Raw genomic sequence first — 20,680 nt, forward strand, 5'->3', positions numbered from 1 at the left:
GTGATCAAAATATTAGTTTGGGGAAAAATTACCGGTTTGAGTTTTTTAATGATATTAACCCAAAGAAAAACACTAGAGTACCTGTCCTCTTTTCCATCTCCCTTCCTCCTTCATCCGGCCACCGCGCTGCCTAGGCTCCGCGCTTCCCTCGGCGGTCGCCGCCGGTGCCACGTCCACGCCGACCACCGCCAGTGGCTCCGTCTTCTCGAGCATGACCTCTATTTCGTTGTTCTTCATTTTGCGTTTTGAGCTCGTAGTGCTACCCATTGCGGCGGCTCGTCCATGGCATCTCGACCTCACCATCAAGGCTCGCGGCCATTGACAAGCCGTCGTCGCCACCAGATATGGAAGTTCGGCTCTGTTTGTGGTCTTACATCATAGATCGTGTGGTCGGTTTCGTCAAGGGGTCTTCCAAGATCTAGAAGTTCGGCTTTGTTTTATATCGCAATCTTTGTGGTCGGCTCCGTCAAGGGTCACGTTTGGCGCAGCCGTCATGGCGGGTCTCCTTCAAGCCGATCCGCTCCCTCAATTTTTCCGTCGAGCGTGCAAACTCCGGCAAGATCGTCCATGCTAGATCTAGAGGCATGAGGGAGACATGGCAACAAAGGTGAAGGGAGAGAACTCGTGCCTGGGGCGACGGCCACGGCGGGTTGATGGGGCGCCGAGGACGGAGATGGCAGCGGCTTGCGCGGTGGAGACAGCCAAGCCGGATTCTCAAGTGGCCGGGCAAACGGTGGTTGGATGGAGGAGCAAGCAATGAGGCTGGATGGAGGAGGAAGACGAAGACAAACAAGATTTTCTTTTTTTGTTAGGGCTGCATCATTTCCACCCGTTGTATAACTAAATCCGCCGTGTTTTTCCCTGAAAAAAGTAAAATTTCCCTCGCTCGATTGCAATTTAATGTGGTAGCCCCAACTTTATTTACTTTCCTTTTTTATTATTATTATTTTTAGTTAGAATTTAGTTGACATAATTAAACATTTTCATGGTTTGTGTTTATTTAATGTGGCTATCCCGTGTATATTAAAAGCAAAGGCAACTAGATCCTACATAAATAGAAAAAATAAATAAAAAATAAAAAGGAAAGTAGATAATTTTGAGCCATCGCTTTAAATTGCAATTAAATGATTTATTTTCTGGAGAAAATTGGATGGATTTAGCCATATAAGGGGTAGAAATAGCGGCGCCCTTTTGATATTTGATACACATGTCAAATTGCAAGTTGATTTATTTAGAAAAATGCTCGCCACCTCAGCTAGTGCCCTTCTGATATTTGATACACATGTCAAATTGCAAGTTGATTTATTTAGAAAAATGCTCGCCACCTCAGCTAGTGATGCGGCACTCTCAAACCACTGAATTATTTAGGCCGCCATTACCACATCACGCGCATACCACGAAAAGCCTCAATTCCGAAACTAATCAAGTATGTCGTTTGATTAAAGTGGACTTAATGACAAAGCAGGCTCAACACATTTAAGGTTATAAAAAGCCTCCAATCCCATAGACAAGTAGTTAAACACCACTGACAATTAAACTAATACAAAGTCGGTAACCGCACTTCCACAAAGTGCGGCTGTACTCATTTTCTAATTTCTAGGACTTGGACCACACATACATTTACGAAGCAGCGACGGGGAATGACGCCATTCCATGTCCATCCGCTGAACTCCATACAAACTTTATCAGTATGTAAGTGTATGAGTATCAGACTGTATGTGACTTCTATAGCTACCGAGCTCAAGATGTAGGTTGAGTGTTTAAGCGTTCGTTTTGAATATGGCAAAGCCGTATTACAACATCTCTCACTCAGAATAACTCCGGCCGCTCTAAGGGTGCACATGCGAGCCACCCTTAAAGTTTAGTCGACTCGAAAGGTCAAGATATAGAGATCAGAACTTATTTTGTCAGTGCCAAGCAGAAACCGATATCAAGCTCCTCTGCTTCCAACCCAACAACATGGCTCCTTCCTTGTCTTCCACCGTAAAATTTTCCGAGTACTGCCTTAACAAGCTCCTAATCACTGAGTTCACGTAAGCGCTCAGTGGGTATTGACTGAACCCGGCCATTTGCAACCTCGACCTCCACTTGCCGAACAGCTCGTGTCGCCCCACCCTTTCCTTTCCCTCGCATGAGATGATGTTGACGATATCCCTTGCCAGGCAATGCCGCACCGTGTTAATCCAATCATTTCCGTCCCTCGGCAGTGCCATGTCTATGGACTCGAACATTGCCGAGTAGTAATCTAGAGTCTCGACGAACCTCGTGAGGAATGGGCTTGTGTTTGTATTTGATTCTTGCTCGATTAAAGTGATCACTTTGGGCGAAATAGACTTCACCATCCTCAAAAGCCCGTCCCTTGGGTTGTTCACGTCAACGCTCTCATCTGGGGTGCGGTGGAGCTGCAGCGGAAAGTTCACGGCCAAAGCCTCCCCTGGCCTTATATCGAGCATGTCCCTAGTAACATCCTGGGAAAACACACTCAGTCCATTGAACTCCACAGGGATCTTGAATTGCTCAGATATTCCAGCCAACTTCCTCTCCACTTCCTCCAATCCACCACCCCGGCAGGCATATACAGATACAGGGTTGTCGATCCCTGTGATCCGTACATGTGGGGCCCCACCAGGCCTCGCCGCGAGCGCCTGAAGTAGAGTGACCCATTGAGTTCCCTGAGCGATTCGAAAGTCTATTATGTGGATGCGGTCATCATTTCTGCAAGCTTCCGCAATAGCTCCGTTAGCTGCCATGCAACCAAACTTCAAGTAAGGGCAGATTTCATACAAGACATGCATGTAGGTGAGCCAGTCTTTGCTTTGTGGCTCCTTACATTTAAGGACACAGGAAACCTGTGTTCCTAAAGATATCCTCCTTGCTACGAGCCCTTCTACCATGCAAGCACCTAGACGCCGAATTCGCCCTCCACATATTGATACTGCAGTCCAAGCCTTCCTGACCAACTTATCGAATTCATCTGTATTGTTCTCTGACAAGGCTTTTGCACACTCAATCAGCAAGTGCCTTATCTCATCTTCTAGACGACTGCGTACCAGTGATTCATCAATTGCTTTGTGCCATTTCTCCAATAGAGTATTTTCGTTAAATTGCCTATGTCTTAAAGCAACAGATGCTTGAGGCTGACTAGACCACAACCTATAGCACTCTTGGCTCCGCTTGTTAGGTTTTTGACCCTGAACAAGTGGAATGCTACCCTTCCAATAAGAAATATATGGCGATGTTACTACATCATCAAAAGTAGCCTCTAATTCCCTTGTAGCAAATTTCATCCATGGGCTACTATTCAAACTTCCTGACAACGACGTCAAATCAGAGCCTGACATAACGTGGTTTGAAAGAGGGTCAATGAAAAAGTCGGATTTTGAACAAACGAGATTGCTGTTGGTTTCAAGGGTGTAGTTACAAGAAGCGCTACTTATGGAAAGATTTTCTGCAGAGCTCTGCTGCTCTCGTTTGTCTCTCGGTGGAGGTAGGGTCTCACTTTCGAGTTGACTTGAGAAGGGCAAACGAGAACTTCCAATATCAAATTTCAAGGAGTTTAATGACCTGTTAGGTGTTGATGTAACTGTAGGGTGAGAAGATGAGCACTTTAAGCCAGCATCAGTCAGACCATATCCAAATAGCTGGTGCAATTCCATGCTATGAGTTTATCATTGGGTGGCCATTTGGTAATCATCAATTACTTGTCACGAACAAGAAAGGCATGGAATATGGAGCTTGCAAATTGGTGTCGGCCAAATAACTGGAATTACTTTGCTGGGACAAACTCCACATGCAAAAGCACTGGCCTGCAATTGATCCAGGAAACAAATCATTATTCAAGTGATGAAAATAAGCTTGGAAAGAGAGGGATCAAACCTAAACAAGACAAAATGGACAAAAAAACAACACATCTGTGCACAGGTATATAAAAGGTAGGAGGGGCAGAGACAAGAGTAAACATGTATAATAACTGCATCAGACCAAACATATCAACACTCGATTATCGTCGCATTGGTAGCATGAGGTCAAAAATGTCATGGTGTATCTAGCAACAATTCTCAATCAATTCATGAAGACAACTAACAAGATTTCACTGATGAACAGATGATTCCAGAAAATTTACATTCCTGTAACAATTTCAATCGGTAATCGACATAAAATTTAATACCACAAAATGGGTATGGACACCAGAAAAACCAAAACCATGCTATCATTGACATCAAGAATATACAAGAACACAGAAACGATAAGCACCAATTGATTCAACAGACGAGTACTTTATCTCAGGGAGACCTTTCACAGAGATGATGTTCTACGAAATTGCCAATCAAAAACTGGTAGTTGTGAAACTCATCAATTCTTGAATCAAACACATGCTGTATTTGCAGTAAACGCAACTCTTAACAGCTTCTTATCAGTATAATTTATGCAAAACAAAGAAAGGAATAGTAAAGGACTTCCCATCAGCACTTCCTATATTGAAGGGCCCGACAAATTTCTGGGGCCTCCTGGTTTCAACAAGCATTTCAGAGCACGGTCTTAACATCAAAATAGATTGTAAAGGAACTGCTATATTTGAAGAGAACAAGTTACTGATCATAACCCATGAAGAAGCCTCAATTTCACAAAAGGGTATGTCTACTAGCCTTATAAAATAGTAATAATCAAAACAACAACAGAACTAGGTACTTATCGTCCATCAAGAAGAGAGATTCGAAAGAGCAGGGTAACAAAAACACTAAATTTTGAGTCTCTCTACTTGCGTTCTTGGGGGCTCTTGCTGGTAAAAGAAAGGAAAACCTTTCAGCCCACCAATATAATTCAACCTCAGAAACATAACCCCCTTAAAGAAGAAGATAGAAGAATCAAGCGGAACATGAAACGCAGACCCATTTCGACTCGGCTTTTCCTCCTCCTGAGATTACTGAACAACCAGCCAAAAACAGAGGATACAAAGCCAAGCCAGGTACGATGATAATGATAAGCTGATGCACAGAAACACTGGTCGAGCGAGAGTGGTTACCGGAAGCTCCACATGGAGAAGCCCAAGATTTTGGTCTCCTTGTTGTTATGGAGAGAGACCTTCGAGTGACGATGAGAGTGTCTGAGGGACGGATAGTCCTACGCTGTTGTTGTCAGTCTATGAAGAATTTCATTCTATAAGTGGAAGTGCTTTCAGGTTATATATAGAAGACGAGAGGGTTGACGGACGTCTTTGACGGGATTTTAACGGTGACGGAGAGAGGAAACGATCGTCAAGTTTGGGATGATTCTATTTTTATCATCTAATTTGTGTCGTTTTCTTCAATTAAGTACTCTCCAATTCACAATATGCGCGACCTAATCCATTGACTCGTATTACTTGTGCTATCGAGTCCTCCCGTTATCAACGCCATTCATAAAATTTGAAAATTAAGTAAATATAAGAGAAAAGGAGACAACAGATCTTGAGTGATGACCAAAATTGCAAAAGACCATTATCACATAATTGTTGTCCCTAATTGGACACCTCAAGATCATCGCGGTGATCATCGTCCTTAAATCAACAATGTGGTGGTCGTGGTCGCTCTCTCTAGGTAATAGCAATTGCCCTCTTTATCTGCATTTTTTTTCTTTACTCAACTGGGGTTATTATGATCACCATATTTTCTAACAATGCTCGCATTTACCTCTGTTAGATTCGTCCCTTTGAAATATGTGACCCTTGAACAAAAAAAAGAAGATATATATATGTGTGTGTGTGTGTGTGATCTAAGATTAAGATTTAGAGCATCCCATCAAGACAATGTTAAATGAAAAGATCGCGCCTCTTATTTTTAAAAATTTGACACGTGGATTGGACCGTTTCCTAAAAGGTCCATCCACCGATAACTAGCTTAAAAATACGCGTGTCCGAGCACGTGTGGTTTGGACGGTAAAAGGATAACGATAAGCATGTGTTGGATTTCATTTCGTTGTCATCCGGATGCTAGAGTTTGCAATTCCCTCATGATACACACTCTCGTCACTAGCTTCAATATGCACGTGGTGAAAATTTCCAGGGAAATACTAATATACGCGCGGACTAATTTCATCGCAAAATAATTTCTCAAATTTTCTTCGAAAAAGATTGAAAAATAAGAGCGAAAAGTTTGGCGACGTTTTTATTTCCGATGGAGTAAGCGTAAAATTAATATTTTTAGAGCTTTGTTTTTATAATTAATGCTTTGTTTTCATAATTTTTGTAAAACATATGTGCGAAATAAACATCTTAAAAAACTAATACCACGCAGATGATAATCAATGGATAATCTGGCTTTGCCACGTGGAGTGAAGCCTTTGACTCCTTTGACCTTAGGTGGCTCGAATAGGAACGCCAATTTATTTAAATCGAACATAAGAAAGCGCAAAATAAATGTTCAAGCAATATCGCAAACTTGTTAAAATAACATTGACAATATATCACGTCGCTTGATATGTTGAATTAATATCTCATATTGCTATTATTCTTAGTAAATTTTACTATTTTGGTCGTAGGTATAGTAGAAATTCGCCTGAATATAAATTGTTGCGATCACAAGTAAAAACTAAAGATCTATCATATACAAACCCGGAGGATTTCAATCCTGTAACTTTAGCATATAAAGTTCCTTGCTTGCCCTTGCAAAATTTTAAGATGCAATTTATTGTTCATTACTAAACAATGAATAACATCCCAATTTAAATTGAAACGCGATAATAACGACATGATTATTCGAATCTTTCAAATTTCGTAAAATTAATTTGTGTTGTTCAGATTTTACGATATTTGAATTTATCTTGTTAAAGACAATCAAAAGGAAACTATCTTCTTCTTCTTCTTCTTTATTTATCTCCATCCACTTTTATTCAACGTTTTCAATTCATATTTCCTAGAAGAGTATGTAATACTTACACAAGATCAAACGCCAGAAGTCACTATTGCCGCTATCAATTCTACATAAACGAACGATAGGAACGTCGATATTCATACAAGATCTCATGACCCCTTTTGATGAGTAGCATGCCATGATGATATGCGCGTGAAACAGAAAAAAAGTTGGGGCATATTTGGACTTTAGCTACTTCACATGTCATCTGTGTTAACAGCAAATAATGGGAGTCACTTTGAAAGAGTGATTCGTATTTAAAGTCTCAACTTCCATCATCGTTTTTCTTTTCTCTTCTGAAACCCGATTGCAAAAGAGAGAAAGGGATGGTTCATTACAGATTGATGGATACAGTTGCTGAGATGCATGTGGGAATCGTGGTGGATAAATGATACAACCGCTAAGAGGCATTAGAAAAATCACACATCGAACACTTGATGTGGTGTGGAGCAATTGATAATCTTATGAAAAATTGTCGAAAAAGTCATAAACTATTACACTTTTGCTAATTCAGTCCTAAACTTTTCGATTTTGCCAATTGAGTCCTAAACTTTTTTACCTTTTGCCAATTAAATCCTAAACAATTTCACTTCTTGCCAATTGAGTTCATCCAGCTACTTTTGGCCGGAAATCGCTGAAGTGGATGATGGCCGGGCTACGTGGCGCTGACATGGATAATTTTTAATAATATTTTTTTATCTTTCTTTTCTGTTCTTTTTTCTTTTTTCTTTTTTTTTCTCCCCTTCTTCATCCTTTAGCTGGTCGTTGGGCCAGTGAGATCGACCTCGCTAGTGGCCAACGAGGACAAGGCTCGCTTGAGGTCGGTGAGGTCGACCTCACCGACCCTAGCCTCCGGCCAGTTGTCGAGGCCCGGCGACCAGCTGGAGAAAGAAGAAAGGGAAGAAAAAAATAAAAGAAAGAAAGAAAAAGGAAAAAGAAAAAAATCAGAAAACATTATTAAAAAATTGTTCACGTCAGCTCCACGTAAGCTGACTGGCGTCCACGTTAGCAATTTTGCTAGATGAACTCAATTGGCAAGAAGTAAAAATATTTAGGGCTCAATTGGCAATATTAAAAAGTTTATGACTAAATTGGCAAAAATGCAATATGTTTAGGACTTTTTGGACAATTTACCCGATAATCTTAGTTGGCTCATAACTCATTATTTTGCGGTTTTTTTAGCAAAGTGAATTTTAACCGGATATGTTGGCGAATTCGAATTTGAGCTCTCTCTTTTCGAATCTCTAGTTACTCAGTTGCACCAAAAGCGGAAATTAAAAATTAATGGTGTCTAGAGCTCCAGGACGTCACATTCACGAACCTCAAACTTCAAGGAAGGAATAGAGTTCTCTCTCTTTATGCTCCACATCTTTTAAAGGACACTCCTGCCATCCCAATTGCTACTTTTTCTTATGTATGATGGTGCAAGTACAAAAGGAAGGCACTAAGACTGGAACTGGTTGGATGCAAGTGTGCTGTATGATTGGACTCAACATGTAGTTTTCTGCAATTTTGGGACCTTGTTTTTCCCTAATTCACACTTGATGGCATTAAAAAATTATCATACGACACTGATAATTAGGTAAGTGACAGCAACATGGGTGAATTGTGTGTGGGAAACGAGCTTTTCATCAATTATTGTGTCGAAATCATAGCTATCGAAAGTAACATGGAGTTTGCACAAGTGGTGTTGTCAAATTGCAGCGTTCTTACCACTTCAAAAGGCCTAGAAGCCTATGACCAAAAAACAAAGAAGGCCTAGAAGCCACGTGGCTTATTTTATTTCTCTAATATTAAGATCTTAGCAAAGTAAGCACTGCTCTTAATCCACTCAAAGTGGGGCTCCTTGATTAAACAGATTGTTGAGCCACTCGTATAAAGACCACAACATCTTGAGTGCAATATATCCAATGGTCATTGGGAATGTAAAACTACTTAGATTATTTTCATTAGAACAAGATAAGATATGATACAAAAAGTGCCATGTCTTAAAAAGACCGGTGTTGCGTCATTCGAGCAATTTTAAAAAAAAAGTATTTTACATTTTAACATGAAATTATTAGTAAAAAATTACCAACAAAGTCATAATCATATTGCATTTGTGCCAATTCAATCTTAAACCTTTCAATTTAATTAATTTAATCATAAACCTTCTGACGATTTGTCGATTGATTCCTACACCTTTAGACTATCTACTAATTTAGTCCTTTTGGTTAATTTTGGTCGGAAGTCGCAAACGGGCGGTTTGGTCAGCGCCAATTGTTCTACACGACAGACTGGTGCTGACGTGGATAATTTTTGTAATTCTTTAATTTCTTTATTTTTTATTCTTTTCTTTCTTTTTTCATCGACCTAGGGTTGGAAGAAAAGAAAAGAAGAAAAACAATAAAAAGAAAAAGAAAAAAATTACAAAGTTGTTTACGTTAGTGTCGGCCGTTCCACATAAGACGGTCAGCGCTAACTAGATCACCATGTTAGTGATTTCCAACGTAAATTGGTAACTAGGTAAATTGTCAAAAGGTTTAGAACTAAAGTTAACACAATTGAAAGGTTTAGAACTCAATAGGCAAAAATTGTTAAAAGGCCTAGGACTAAATTGGCCAAATTAAAAGGTTTATTGCTGAATTGACATAAGTGCAATAGGTGTATGATTTTTTCGGTAATTTTCCCAATGATTAGGGATGATTTTAAATGTAGTTATGAAGATATTTTTAGGGGTTCGCGCCTTCATGGCATTCCATAATAAATAAAAGTTTGATTTTAAACTCTAAAAGCTTTTAAAAAGTGGAAGAGAAATAAATAAAAGAAAAGATCACGCAAACATAAATGAGAGGTCATCAAATCATTGGAAAAATGACCAAAACAGTCCCAAACCTATTTTTCTTTCCCTGCTCTTGGGCATGTTAGGCCCAACAGGAGGCCTTGATGAACTTGGCAAGGCCCAAAAATTAATGAGCACTTGAGCAAGAGGCCATGGAGGATCTTCCAGCAGTTCCACCGGGTCTACCGGATCTTGCCTGTACGGCCACGTTCAACTCATTATCCACCTTCTGGTGTTCACCAGGTAAATTACTGCAGATTTGGTGCCACCATGCCAATGAGAAACCATGGTTTTGTATGATTGTGACTAATGCGCACTCAATACATTGGCTTTTCATAGTGGGATGGTTCCAAGGCTTTTAAAGCAAAACCAGAGGCTTCGTGGTTTATTCAGCACCGCTGATAAAGCAAAAGGTGTGGCTGAACGATGGAGAAAACATGGTTATGGAATTTTGTCGAAAGAAACCGATCATCTGTGAGCTCTTGGATCGAACAATCTCTACGACGGCGAGCAAGCCGCTCCGTCCATTCACATTTGGTAAGAGTTCACCCATGAGGTCGATGGACACGGCCGTGAGGTTGTTTCGAGTGAAAAAAAATGCTGTAAACCGACTACGGACTTTGCTGCATTTAATTTAAGCATTCGATTCGATCTGGACGACTCGACACGACCAGCGGTTGGAAATTTACGATGCTGAGTCACTGCTGGGACAAGAAATTGTACCTTGCTGGTCGAGTAAATTCGTGGCGCTCATGATCGGTTGGGTTTATGTCGGGAGAGCAAATCACCTCATGTACAAACTTGAAGGTAATGATGCTCAGACCAGAAAAGTTCAACAGTCACTGAAAGAGACGGAAGAACAAAAAGCAACGTGAAGAATCCAAAAAGCATCACCTAAAGGAAGAAAGCGAATAAAGCATGTTCAAGATGACTCAGATTGAATCTCCTGATTCACGTGACATGCAATACCTGAAATCTTTCAAAATGTACGAACTTTGACACACGAGTTCGCGTACATTTTCCCGTATATTTTGTATCCGAACGGGAAAGGCAATAAGCGACCATTTGCATCTAAAAAACACAAAACCGAGAACGCTTTAAACCCCACGAGGAAAGTCTGACTGGACGGGGAGAATGATGGACATGATTGCACAGAAGACGGATTCGTTTGAACAAAGGTGTCTACCGAGTCCATCACCGTATGAGATGATTCCGGAAAATGGGCAAAGGGAAATTCAACGAGACAAAAGAGGGTGGTCACGATCAAGATTCGAGACTGTACCCTTTTATTGTCGCTTGACTCAGACTCACAGTATATCCTCATGTGAGACTTGCCTGCATAACTCCCTCTGAAAGGTCCCAGCTGTAGCTTTGTATGATTGTGACTAATGCGCTCTCAATACATTGGCTTTTCATAGTGGGATGGTTCCAAGGCTTTTAAAGCAAAACCAGAAGAGGCTTCGTGGTTTATTCAGCACTGCTGATAAAGCAAAAGGTGTGGCTGAACGATGGAGAAAACATGGTTATGGAATTTTGTCGAAAGAAACCGATCATCTGTAAGCTCTTGGATCGAACAATCTCTACGACGGCAAGCAAGCCGCTCCGTCCATTCGCATTTGGTAAGAGTTCACCCATGAGGTCGATGGACACGGCCGTGAGGTTGTTTCGAGTGAAAAAAAATGCTGTAAACCGAATACGGACTTTGCTGCATTTAATTTAAGCATTCGATACAATCTGGACGACTCGACACGACCAGCGGTTGGAAATTTGCGATGCTGAGTCACTGCTGGGACAAGAAATTGTACCTTGCTGGTCGAGTAAATGCTTGGCGCTCATGATCGGTTGGGTTTATGTCGGGAGAGCAAATCACCTCATGTACAGACTTGAAGGTAATGATGCTCAGACCAGAAAAGTTCAACAGTCACTGAAAAAGACGGTAGAACAGAAAGCAACGTGAAGAATCCAAAAAGCATCACCTAAAGGAAGAAAGCGAATAAAGCATGTTCAAGATGACTCAGATTGAATCTCCTGATTCACGTGACATGCAATACCTAAAATCTTTCAAAATGTACGAACTTTGACACACGAGTTCGCGTACATTTTCCCGTATATTTTGTATCCGAACGGGAAAGGCAATAAGCGACCATTTGCATCTAAAAAAACAAAACCCAGAACGCTTTAAACCCCGCGAGGAAAGTCTGATTCGACGGGGAGAATGATGGACATGATTGCACAGAAGACGGATTCGTTTGAACAAAGGTATCTCCCGAGTCCATCACCGTATGAGATAATTCCGGAAAATGGGCATGGGGAAATTCAACGAGACAAAAGAGGGTGGTCACGATCAAGATTTCGAGACTGGACACTTTTACTGTCGCTTGACTCGGACTCACACTGTATCCTCATGTGAGACTTGCCTGCATAACTCCCTCTGAAAGGTCCCAGCTGTAGCTTTTTTTCCCTTCTTCTTCTTCACCTTCTTCATAAAACTTATTTTCGTGATTTGGAGTTTCAAGAAGATGGCCAATGTGAGAGCATTTGTTTGCCTCTTGGTCGTTGCTATGGACATACTCGCTGGAATTCTGGCTATTGAAGCAGAAGCTGCCAAGAACAAGGTACAGATAGCACTCGCTTCCTCTTTACTATATGCGGGTGCGTTTTTGCTTTCGACAGCTTGATTAAGATCGTGTGATGAAAAAGCAGGCGCAAAAGAGCAGCAAGAGCTTAGCGTGCAAAGAAGTGAGGAGCAACGCATTCGAGCTTGCACTAGCGGCGACGGTGCTTCTCGCTCTCGCCCACGTCACCTCGAATTTGCTCGGAGGGTGTATCTGCATTTGCTCCATGGATGAGCTCGAGAAGTCCTCCTCCAATAGGCAGCTCTGGTTCGCTTGCCTCATCTCCTCCTGGTACATCGTAATCGAACTCTCACGTTCCTCATTTTTCTCGCGAAAATTCCTCGCGTGACTTTGATTTCTGCGGTCGTAGATTGCGGGAGATCACATGTTTGGTTGCCTTGACAAATATAGTAGATTAAAACCATCTAAAAGTTTCTCTTGTTCTCTAAAAAGAGTTCTAAAATGCATAGAACCGATGCGCGATGGACAGGGTTGGCCGGTTTAGGAAAGAATCTGACGACACAGACAACAGGTCAAGAATAAGTATAAAACAGGAATAGAAACATTTGACCTTTCTTGTCTTTGCTACTTTGTCTCCAGTGGGCAAGTTTGAGTTTCTTGCTACGACTCATTTGAGCTGTAGATCTGTTGGCTGTACATGGAAACCTACCATTCAACGCTTCAGATCGCTTCATCCTTGAGTCCACCCAAGATTTTTTCATTGTTCGGCTGTCAAGGGTAACCAGGAAACGGTTTGAAAGCCGGACTGAGTCGAACTCGAACCGAACTGAACCGTGCCCACGGTTTCATTCGATTCGAGAGGATTTCGAACGGAAAAAGTAAGAGGTTCCTCACTTGAATCGAACTGGTCTTTGCAGAACTCGAGAATCGAGTCGCATTACCTGTATCTCCTTTCATTTATATTGGAAGCGACCATCTCGTCTTGCTTAGATTTTATATTATAGGCATCATATCTATGATTCTTTTAAGTACTCCAGTTTCTTGCTTTTACCCTAGAAATTAAACAGACAGCACTTCATATATTGAATACCAGATCATTAGAGATCTCTCTTTGAGATTATGCTATTCAATTTTTGGACCCCAGTCGACCTTTTGCTTGCGAGCTCTCTGTAATCAAGTTCTAAGTACGTTGCTCAACCGACAGGATCATCGCGGCCGTCGGATTCCCGATGCTGGTCATCGGCATGCTAGAGAACTCGAAACTGCAAGGCTCGTGCAGGTTCTTGCACCCGCATTTCCTGTCAATCGGTGGAGGTCTATGCTTTGTTCATGGTGTGTTATGTGTAATTCTTTACGTTTCTTCAGTTGTCAGCTTCGAGACAGACAAGGTCAGCGAACTCGTAGCTCGCCCTCGATAGAAAACTGTGTTAGATGTATATATTTGAGGTTAGGTTGGTTGTATTCTACATTAATTGTAATTAAACCTAATTGTCTTCTCGCCCGATACATAAGGGGAGGGCTTGTACTCTTCATTTGGTAATTTGAATATATTAGGGAAAATTGTCCAAAAAGTCATAAATTTATTGTATAGAGGTCAATTCAGTCCTAAACCTTTCAGTTGTGATAATTTAGTCTAATTCCTTTTGATGATTTGCCAATTTAGTCCTAAACATTTTGATAATTTATCAATTTAGTCCTAAACTTTTTCACGATTTGCCAATGTAGTCCTTCTTGCCAAATATCCAAATAATAGGTCTATGACTGAATTGGCATATTCAAATGGTTTAGGACTAAATTGACACAAATAAAGATTTAAGAATAAATTGGCAAATCGTCAAAAGGTTGTTTAGAATTGAATAGGCTGCCGTACAATAAATTTAGTACTTTTTGAAAAATTATCCCGAATATAGTATACTAATCCTTTTTTTGCAGCAAGTAATGGTAGATGAGTTGCAAACTTTGGACAAATCTCATACTTGGGATTTAGTTGATTTGCCTCCTAGTAAGTTTGTTCTTGGTTATGAATGGGTGTACAAGATTAAGACAAAAGTTGACAGTATTGGGGACCATTATAATGCTCGCCTCGTTGCAAAAGGCTTTACTTGGGAATATGGCATTGACGATGAAGAGGCTTTTGCTCCTATTGCGTATCTTACTTCTGTTCGCATTCTTCTTAGGGGACAAATAATAACTATTCTGTTTCCCTGTTTTTCTATTTTTTTGTTCTTGGGAACAGGTTTAAAACAGAAATCCGTTTGGTAAAATAATTTCATTTTTTTTATTTCTGGGATAAATTTTGGCCCAGAAATAGATTTGGAAGAGAAACGAGAAGTTAAAATTTTCTATTTTTTAATTTCTAGAATAGAAACAACAACTTTCTCTTATTACTCACCCTTGTCGCCCACCGCCGCCCACCGCCGGCCGTCCGCCACCACCCGCTACCTTTCGCTGGCCATCTGCCGCCGCCGCTCGCCGCCCACCCGCTGTCGCCCGTCGTCGCCCGCTTGCCGTTGCCGGTCGCTACTGCCACTCATCGGCCGATAGGAATAGAAATTTTGTGTCATCATCAAACGAATTTCTATTCCAAGAACATAAATTTTGTGTCATTATCAAATGTTATTTTTTACTCGGAAACTCATCCGGGAAAGAGAAATGGATTTTTTAGTTTCTAGCGAAAAATAGGGCCGAGGAAGAGAAATGTTGTCATTCGCGCCCTTATTGTTGCCGTTGTTAAGCGCTGGTCTCTATTTCAAATGAATGTAAAAAATGCACTCCTAAATGGCGACCTCACTGAGGAAGCTACACTCATTCTTATTGCCAAGTGTGTCGATTACGTCGCACATTTTTATGGATCGAAATAGTCTCCTCGTGTATGGTATTTCAAGTTTAGCTCCACAATGAAATCCATTGGTTTTACATCTAGTCCCAACGACCATGTTTTTTTTGTTCAACACACTTCTCATTGGTCTATTTTGCAGCTCTTATATGTGGACGATATGATTATTACTAGAGATGATCATATTGAAATTTTAAAACTCTAGCAATATCTTAGTCATCAATTTGAGATGAGAGATCTTGGCAACTCAATTACTTTTTAGGCTTGAAGATTACCTCAGATTCATCTGGTTATTATCTTTCTCAAGCCAAATATGCAACCGATCTTCTTTCTTGAGCAAGACTCACTGACAACAAGGTCGTTACAAATCTTTTTTGAGACCAATGCCAAATTTGATGCCAGTGATGGGACCTCTCTTCCAAATCTTACCCTCTATTCGACAGCTAGTCGGTTGTCTTATATATCTCATTGTTACTCGACCTCACATAGCTTATGCTGTTCACATTGTTAGTTAGTAAATGACCACGCCTTGTACAACTCACTTGTTGCAGTCATTCGCATTATTTGTTATGTTAAGGGTATGTAATTTCACGACCTTCACTTTTCAACTCATTCTACATTGGAGTTGACTACTTATTTAGATGCTCACTGGGCTGGTGGCCCTCACAATCGTTGTTCCATTACGGGTTACTGTCTATTTTTTTGGCACCTCACTTATTTTATGGCGTAGTAAAAAACAAGCCATTGTTGCTCACTTTAGTAGAGAAGCTAAATATCAAGCTCTTACTAATATGAGATTGGAGTTATTATGGTTGTGATGGCTATTGGAAGACAAGGGAATGTGTCATCATAGCACGACAGTCCTTCATTGCGACAATCATAGTGCTATCCAAATTGCACACAATAATGTTTTCCATGAACGCACCAAACATATTAAGATAGATTGTCATTTCATTCAATATCACGTTCTTCATGACACTATTCGATATTTGACTTGCTTTCACTTCATTAGCCGAATAGACTATTGTGAGGGTGTTGGATGTGTGTGTGTGTATATATATTTGTGATTAGGTTTGCTGTAGTTTACTTAACACCTAGTCGCCTTCTCACCCTATATGTAAAGGGTGGGCATGTACTCTTCATTTGGTAATGAGCATATATTACACTTTCCTATCTTTAACTAAATACAACAAATCTCAACTATCTGGCTTCTTAAACAAGCGGATCGTATTCAAGAAGTATGAGAAATATGACGAAGCATTTTTCAAATCATTTTTAATGAATAATTCTGATTATATTTAGCATTACTGCTGTCTTCATAGAAAACAGACTTTTGCTTGATAATGGTGGGTTTTAAGCTGAAGGCCCGTGATCCTAATGGGCCAAATGTAAATATGACTGGGCTTCTTGTTTGCTCTTCGTGTTTGCATCAAGGCCCACCAATGAGTTGAGAGGCTCGAGTTAAGTTGTTTTACATTGATCAAGTGACATACATACCTCCTCTAGTCTAATTGGACTAAACAATATGCGTCCTAAGACATGTCCAACTCGCCAAATTTGATTGCTCACATCGATTAGTTTTACATCGATCAAGTTTAACACATGCGTTTATGTAAGAATTCGAGGTAATCACTGGCCTTAATAGCCAGTTGGGCACGTTCAAGCCTATCCATATTTGAAGAACAAATACACAATCGTTTTTTTTTTTTCGGGGGGATTTGCCCAATTAGCAAGCGAATTGGGATAAGATACTTTAGGCATAATCTCATGCCATATCTTTTGATGGGTCAATTGAGAACTAGTTCCGATCAGGAGCCCGGTGGTCTATGGACTTAACCAGGATCCAACCTTTGTCGCAAGGGTCAAAGGCTTGGTCTTGTTCGGACTTGTCCATTGATCACCTCCAATGAGATTGTGAGGAAAATTTTCTTTTCTTTCCTTTTCTTCGCCAGAGGATTCCATTGTTTGCATTTAACGATATGACTAGAGGAGGTAAATAGGTTCGCTAACCCATCTTGCTACTCGTATCATTAGGTTGGGTTTAAGACGGGTCACTCGAATTGAACGTGGATCCAAATGGATTTAACTCATAACTATATTTTAACTCATTTTAGTTGGTTCCGTACTACTTATTAGACATTCGGGCTCATTTTGTGGACCGTACCTACATATCAACATCTCTGTCCCTCTTCAATCATTTGACGCCTTTTCAGATTTCTTCAACTTTTTTCTTTTCAAATTAATAGTAAAATTAATAGTTATGTGTAAATTAATTTGAAAAGAAGTTATTAACTTCATATCCACTGTTTCCTTTTTACTATTAATTTTTTTTATGATCGTTTTATTATGGGACCATTTTGATTAATTTGGTTTTTTCTCATGTAGTAGAATTTTGCCTCTACCGCTTTTTAAAGTACCGATTTTCTTTTTCTAATTTCCATGCTCCGTATCATTTTGAGTATAACCCTAAAACGTTCAATGAATTGTGTTATAAAATTAGCATAAGTCATGAATGAGTATGCATAAATCATTTGGGGGCCAAGGGGTTATTCTTGGAGGAGTCAGTATACAACTTCACCATCTCGATGCAATCATGCCAATAACGATCTTTCACTTACAAATTCGGGAAATTTCAAATAAAATCCTCAAGTAGAGTCGCTTTTTCAGAAAAGACCCTAGAGTGGATCTAAAGATAGCGGCCTATATTCATGAAAGTCGCGACCTCCGTTGATTCACTCTGATGGTGTGGTTGCACGAGGCTGGCCACCTCCATAGCCTCTATATCGTGGCTCAGCTTAGCTCACTCAATTCACTTGATCTTTGATGAGACATCAAAGCTCTCGGATGGCTATGGCCGTAGTTGAGAGCTTGGAGCTCAAGTGACCATGACCGCAAGTGAGGAGCTAGAGGGCTGCGAGACGAGAGGAGCTAGAGAGCCGTAAATGAGACGAGAGGGAGCGGCTAGAGCCGTGAGTAAGAAAAGAAAGAACGGGCATTGGTGTCATCAAGCCAGCCTGAATGGAGGAGCGATTGTAGGTGATGTTGGTTTAGAGGCTTCGCATCGAATTCATAACATAGCGATACAATGTACACTGTGGAGATTCTTTTAAGAAATGGCCCCCACTTCAGTGTTATACATAAAATTTTCCCTAAATATTATCAATAATTTATCCTTAATGTTATTGCGAGTTAACGATCCAATGAACAAACTTCACATGCCTTTTATGGTAATATTATCTAATAATTTCACCAAAAAAACACTAGTTCATAAAAATGAATTATATTGGGTATGAGTTGAGTTTAGGTGGGTCGTAAACTCATTTCTTAACCTTTGTATGATTCGCTGAATTGTCATAAATGAGTTAGATATAATATGAGTGATAAATAAGTCATAAATAGATTTACAAATTCCTAAACCCAATCCTCCTCTATAGCTTTTTCTTCATTTTTTCTCGCCCTCACTCGATCTCGTGCTCATATTTTGCACCCTCACTTTAGTTTGGATATGAGTCGGATTAGGTATGAGCTGGTATGAGTCACTGAATTTGCATTCAATTAAAATTTAATTAAAACGGGTTAAAATTGGTCTATTTGGGCTGACCCGACCCAAATCCGTCCGATCCACCCGTTTGAAGGGTCTAAGCTCGGATCGCTATACTTGTATTTTATAAAAAATTGATCAATATAGGTATTGAGTGCCATTTTTTCGCGTGACCCAAATTCGACCCCGGCTCGTATGTTTGACTTGTCTAGGTACGATCCACGTCATTTCTCTGCAAAGAGAACACTAATTTCATGCTGACGTGGCAATCCCCGCGCGCGTCAGATCAGACGTCCCCGTGACTGCCGGAGTATCATCAGCAGTTTCAGCACAACTGCACGTAATCAAACACCCCCCTTCGAAAAGCAGAGGCCATTCTCGTCATTTCGCCTCCCGACCCGAACCCGACCCCCACCCACGCCCGCGCCCGTCAAGGCCACCTCGCGGAAAATACGACCCGGGCCTCTGGAGCCGAATCTCCACCGTCCGATCCCTCGGGATCCAACGGTCCTCGCCCTCGATCCGCGTGCTTCGCTCCCATTGGACCAATTTCAAATCTCTCGCGCTATATATATACTCCTCGCGTGCCCGAGATCGCAAACCAAGCCACGTCGTATCTTCTTCGAAGCAACCACCTCCGCCCCACCCCACCGTCGCTCGACTCCCCCAGCTCCGGCCGCCCGCCCGCAGCCTCGCGATCCCGCCGCCGTGCGAATTTCCTCCGGTTGCCCATGGCCGGCAGAGGCAAAACCCTAGGCTCCGGGGCGGCGAAGAAGGCGCAGTCCCGCAGCAGCAAGGCCGGGCTGCAGTTCCCCGTGGGCCGTATCGCCCGGTTCCTCAAGGCCGGCAAGTACGCCGAGCGCGTCGGCGCCGGCGCCCCGGTCTACCTCGCCGCCGTCCTCGAGTACCTCGCCGCCGAGGTACGGCGCTGCCGAACCCTGGATTCGGCGCTCTCTTTCTTTCTTTCTTTTTCCTGGCTTCTTCTGCGGTTTGAGCATTCAATTGGATTTCGGGAAATCGCTCGAGGACGAGCGGTTAGGTTTTAGGGTTTTGTTCGGGGAGTCCGATTTCGTGGCCTGAAGTGACGTGATTTTTGCGGGTTTTGGTTTGTGTTCAGGTCCTGGAACTAGCGGGGAATGCGGCGAGGGACAACAAGAAGACCAGGATCGTGCCGCGACACATTCAGCTCGCGGTGAGGAACGACGAGGAGCTGAGCAAGCTCCTCGGGGACGTGACGATCGCGAACGGCGGCGTCATGCCCAACATCCACAACCTTCTCTTGCCGAAGAAGACCGGGACCTCCAAGTCTTCCGCTGCCGCCGCCGACGACGAATGATCCGAAAAGTCGAAAGCTTTGGAAGATGACCGTTCTGAAGTGGGGGGTTCGTTCGTAGGTTTCTTCCTTATTTCGAATTTAGGTTGTTGTAGGATTCTTACCTTGTCAGTGAGTGAGTTTGTCTTGTTAGAATTTGTGTTGGGTTAGATTAGGGGTGTTGGTGTTTCAAGGGGTTTTTTTTTTTACAGATTGTGAATATTTGTTCATCTTCTAGTTTCTTAATACAAGAAATTCCGGAGATTTTTCAGATGCACATTTTCCTGGTACTTGAACAAAGTTCCTCGCAACCCTGTCTCTCGGTTATGTCTGGCTATTGCTTCCTCTTTTTGTGCATTCATGAGGGTTTGGTAACTGAATGTGCTGAAAACTGGTTCGGTTGTCACTGGGATGGGATGAATAGGGTATGCAAGGTAAAGCGTTGGTTGCTGCATGTCTGATTGTGGGAAGTGAAGCCATGTAAAGTTGAGGTAGAATTGGGAAATCTGGGGACCTTTTGTCCTTGCTCCGGATTTTGATTGAGTTCTGTCGGTTCTTGAGTCTGGGTTTTTAGGCCCTTTTCGGTGTTTTTTCTACGACCAACTAGAGCTCCATCCAACAATGTGTCCCAAAGTTAGTGACCGCCACTCATCCATCTTACTTTCGGAGGTTGTAATGTCAACTAACTCGCATTCGCCCGCCTTTTA

General features: G+C 41.6%; 3 protein-coding genes across 4 annotated transcripts; 2 read left to right on the forward strand and 1 right to left on the reverse strand.

Moving 5' to 3' along the window:
* Nucleotides 1-1,485: 1,485 nt before the first annotated feature.
* On the reverse strand, nt 1,486-5,152 carry LOC115675032 (scarecrow-like protein 21). Of its 2 annotated transcripts, XM_056317105.1 has the most exons (3): nt 5,024-5,152; nt 2,831-3,806; nt 1,486-2,743 (listed from the first exon to the last, which is right to left on the reverse strand). In XM_056317105.1, exons 2-3 carry the CDS (start codon nt 3,654-3,656, stop codon nt 1,908-1,910), a joined length of 1,662 nt encoding a protein of 553 aa, XP_056173080.1. In that variant the 5' UTR covers nt 3,657-3,806; nt 5,024-5,152; the 3' UTR covers nt 1,486-1,907. The 2 variants fall into 2 exon arrangements, with proteins under 2 accessions (XP_056173080.1, XP_030453484.1); XM_030597624.2 differs by having other exon boundaries at nt 1,486-3,806.
* Nucleotides 5,153-12,013: 6,861 nt separating this feature from the next.
* LOC115675174 (protein VASCULATURE COMPLEXITY AND CONNECTIVITY-like) lies at nt 12,014-13,779 on the forward strand. The gene is made up of 3 exons (XM_030597779.2): nt 12,014-12,323; nt 12,412-12,614; nt 13,489-13,779. Exons 1-3 carry the CDS (start codon nt 12,228-12,230, stop codon nt 13,700-13,702), a joined length of 513 nt encoding a protein of 170 aa, XP_030453639.2. The 5' UTR covers nt 12,014-12,227; the 3' UTR covers nt 13,703-13,779.
* Nucleotides 13,780-19,318: 5,539 nt separating this feature from the next.
* On the forward strand, nt 19,319-20,244 carry LOC115674942 (histone H2A.6). The gene is made up of 2 exons (XM_030597465.2): nt 19,319-19,581; nt 19,779-20,244. Exons 1-2 carry the CDS (start codon nt 19,393-19,395, stop codon nt 19,995-19,997), a joined length of 408 nt encoding a protein of 135 aa, XP_030453325.1. The 5' UTR covers nt 19,319-19,392; the 3' UTR covers nt 19,998-20,244.
* Nucleotides 20,245-20,680: the final 436 nt, after the last annotated feature.

The sequence above is a fragment of the Syzygium oleosum genome, unplaced genomic scaffold (genome assembly GCF_021117445.2).
Source record: "Syzygium oleosum isolate NSW1041296 unplaced genomic scaffold, Sole_v2.1 Sole_v2.13, whole genome shotgun sequence".
In the NCBI taxonomy this organism is placed as follows: Eukaryota; Viridiplantae; Streptophyta; class Magnoliopsida; order Myrtales; family Myrtaceae; genus Syzygium; species Syzygium oleosum.

Coding starts and splice junctions, on each gene's coding strand:
- LOC115675032 (XM_030597624.2), bottom strand. CDS start 3,656: ATGGAATTGCACCAGCTATTTGGATATGGTCTGACTGATGCTGGCTTA.
- LOC115675174 (XM_030597779.2), top strand. CDS start 12,228: ATGGCCAATGTGAGAGCATTTGTTTGCCTCTTGGTCGTTGCTATGGAC. Junction 12,324..12,411: donor CAGAAGCTGCCAAGAACAAG/GTACAGATAGCA, acceptor ATGAAAAAGCAG/GCGCAAAAGAGCAGCAAGAG. Junction 12,615..13,488: donor GCTTGCCTCATCTCCTCCTG/GTACATCGTAAT, acceptor CTCAACCGACAG/GATCATCGCGGCCGTCGGAT.
- LOC115674942 (XM_030597465.2), top strand. CDS start 19,393: ATGGCCGGCAGAGGCAAAACCCTAGGCTCCGGGGCGGCGAAGAAGGCG. Junction 19,582..19,778: donor TCGAGTACCTCGCCGCCGAG/GTACGGCGCTGC, acceptor GTTTGTGTTCAG/GTCCTGGAACTAGCGGGGAA.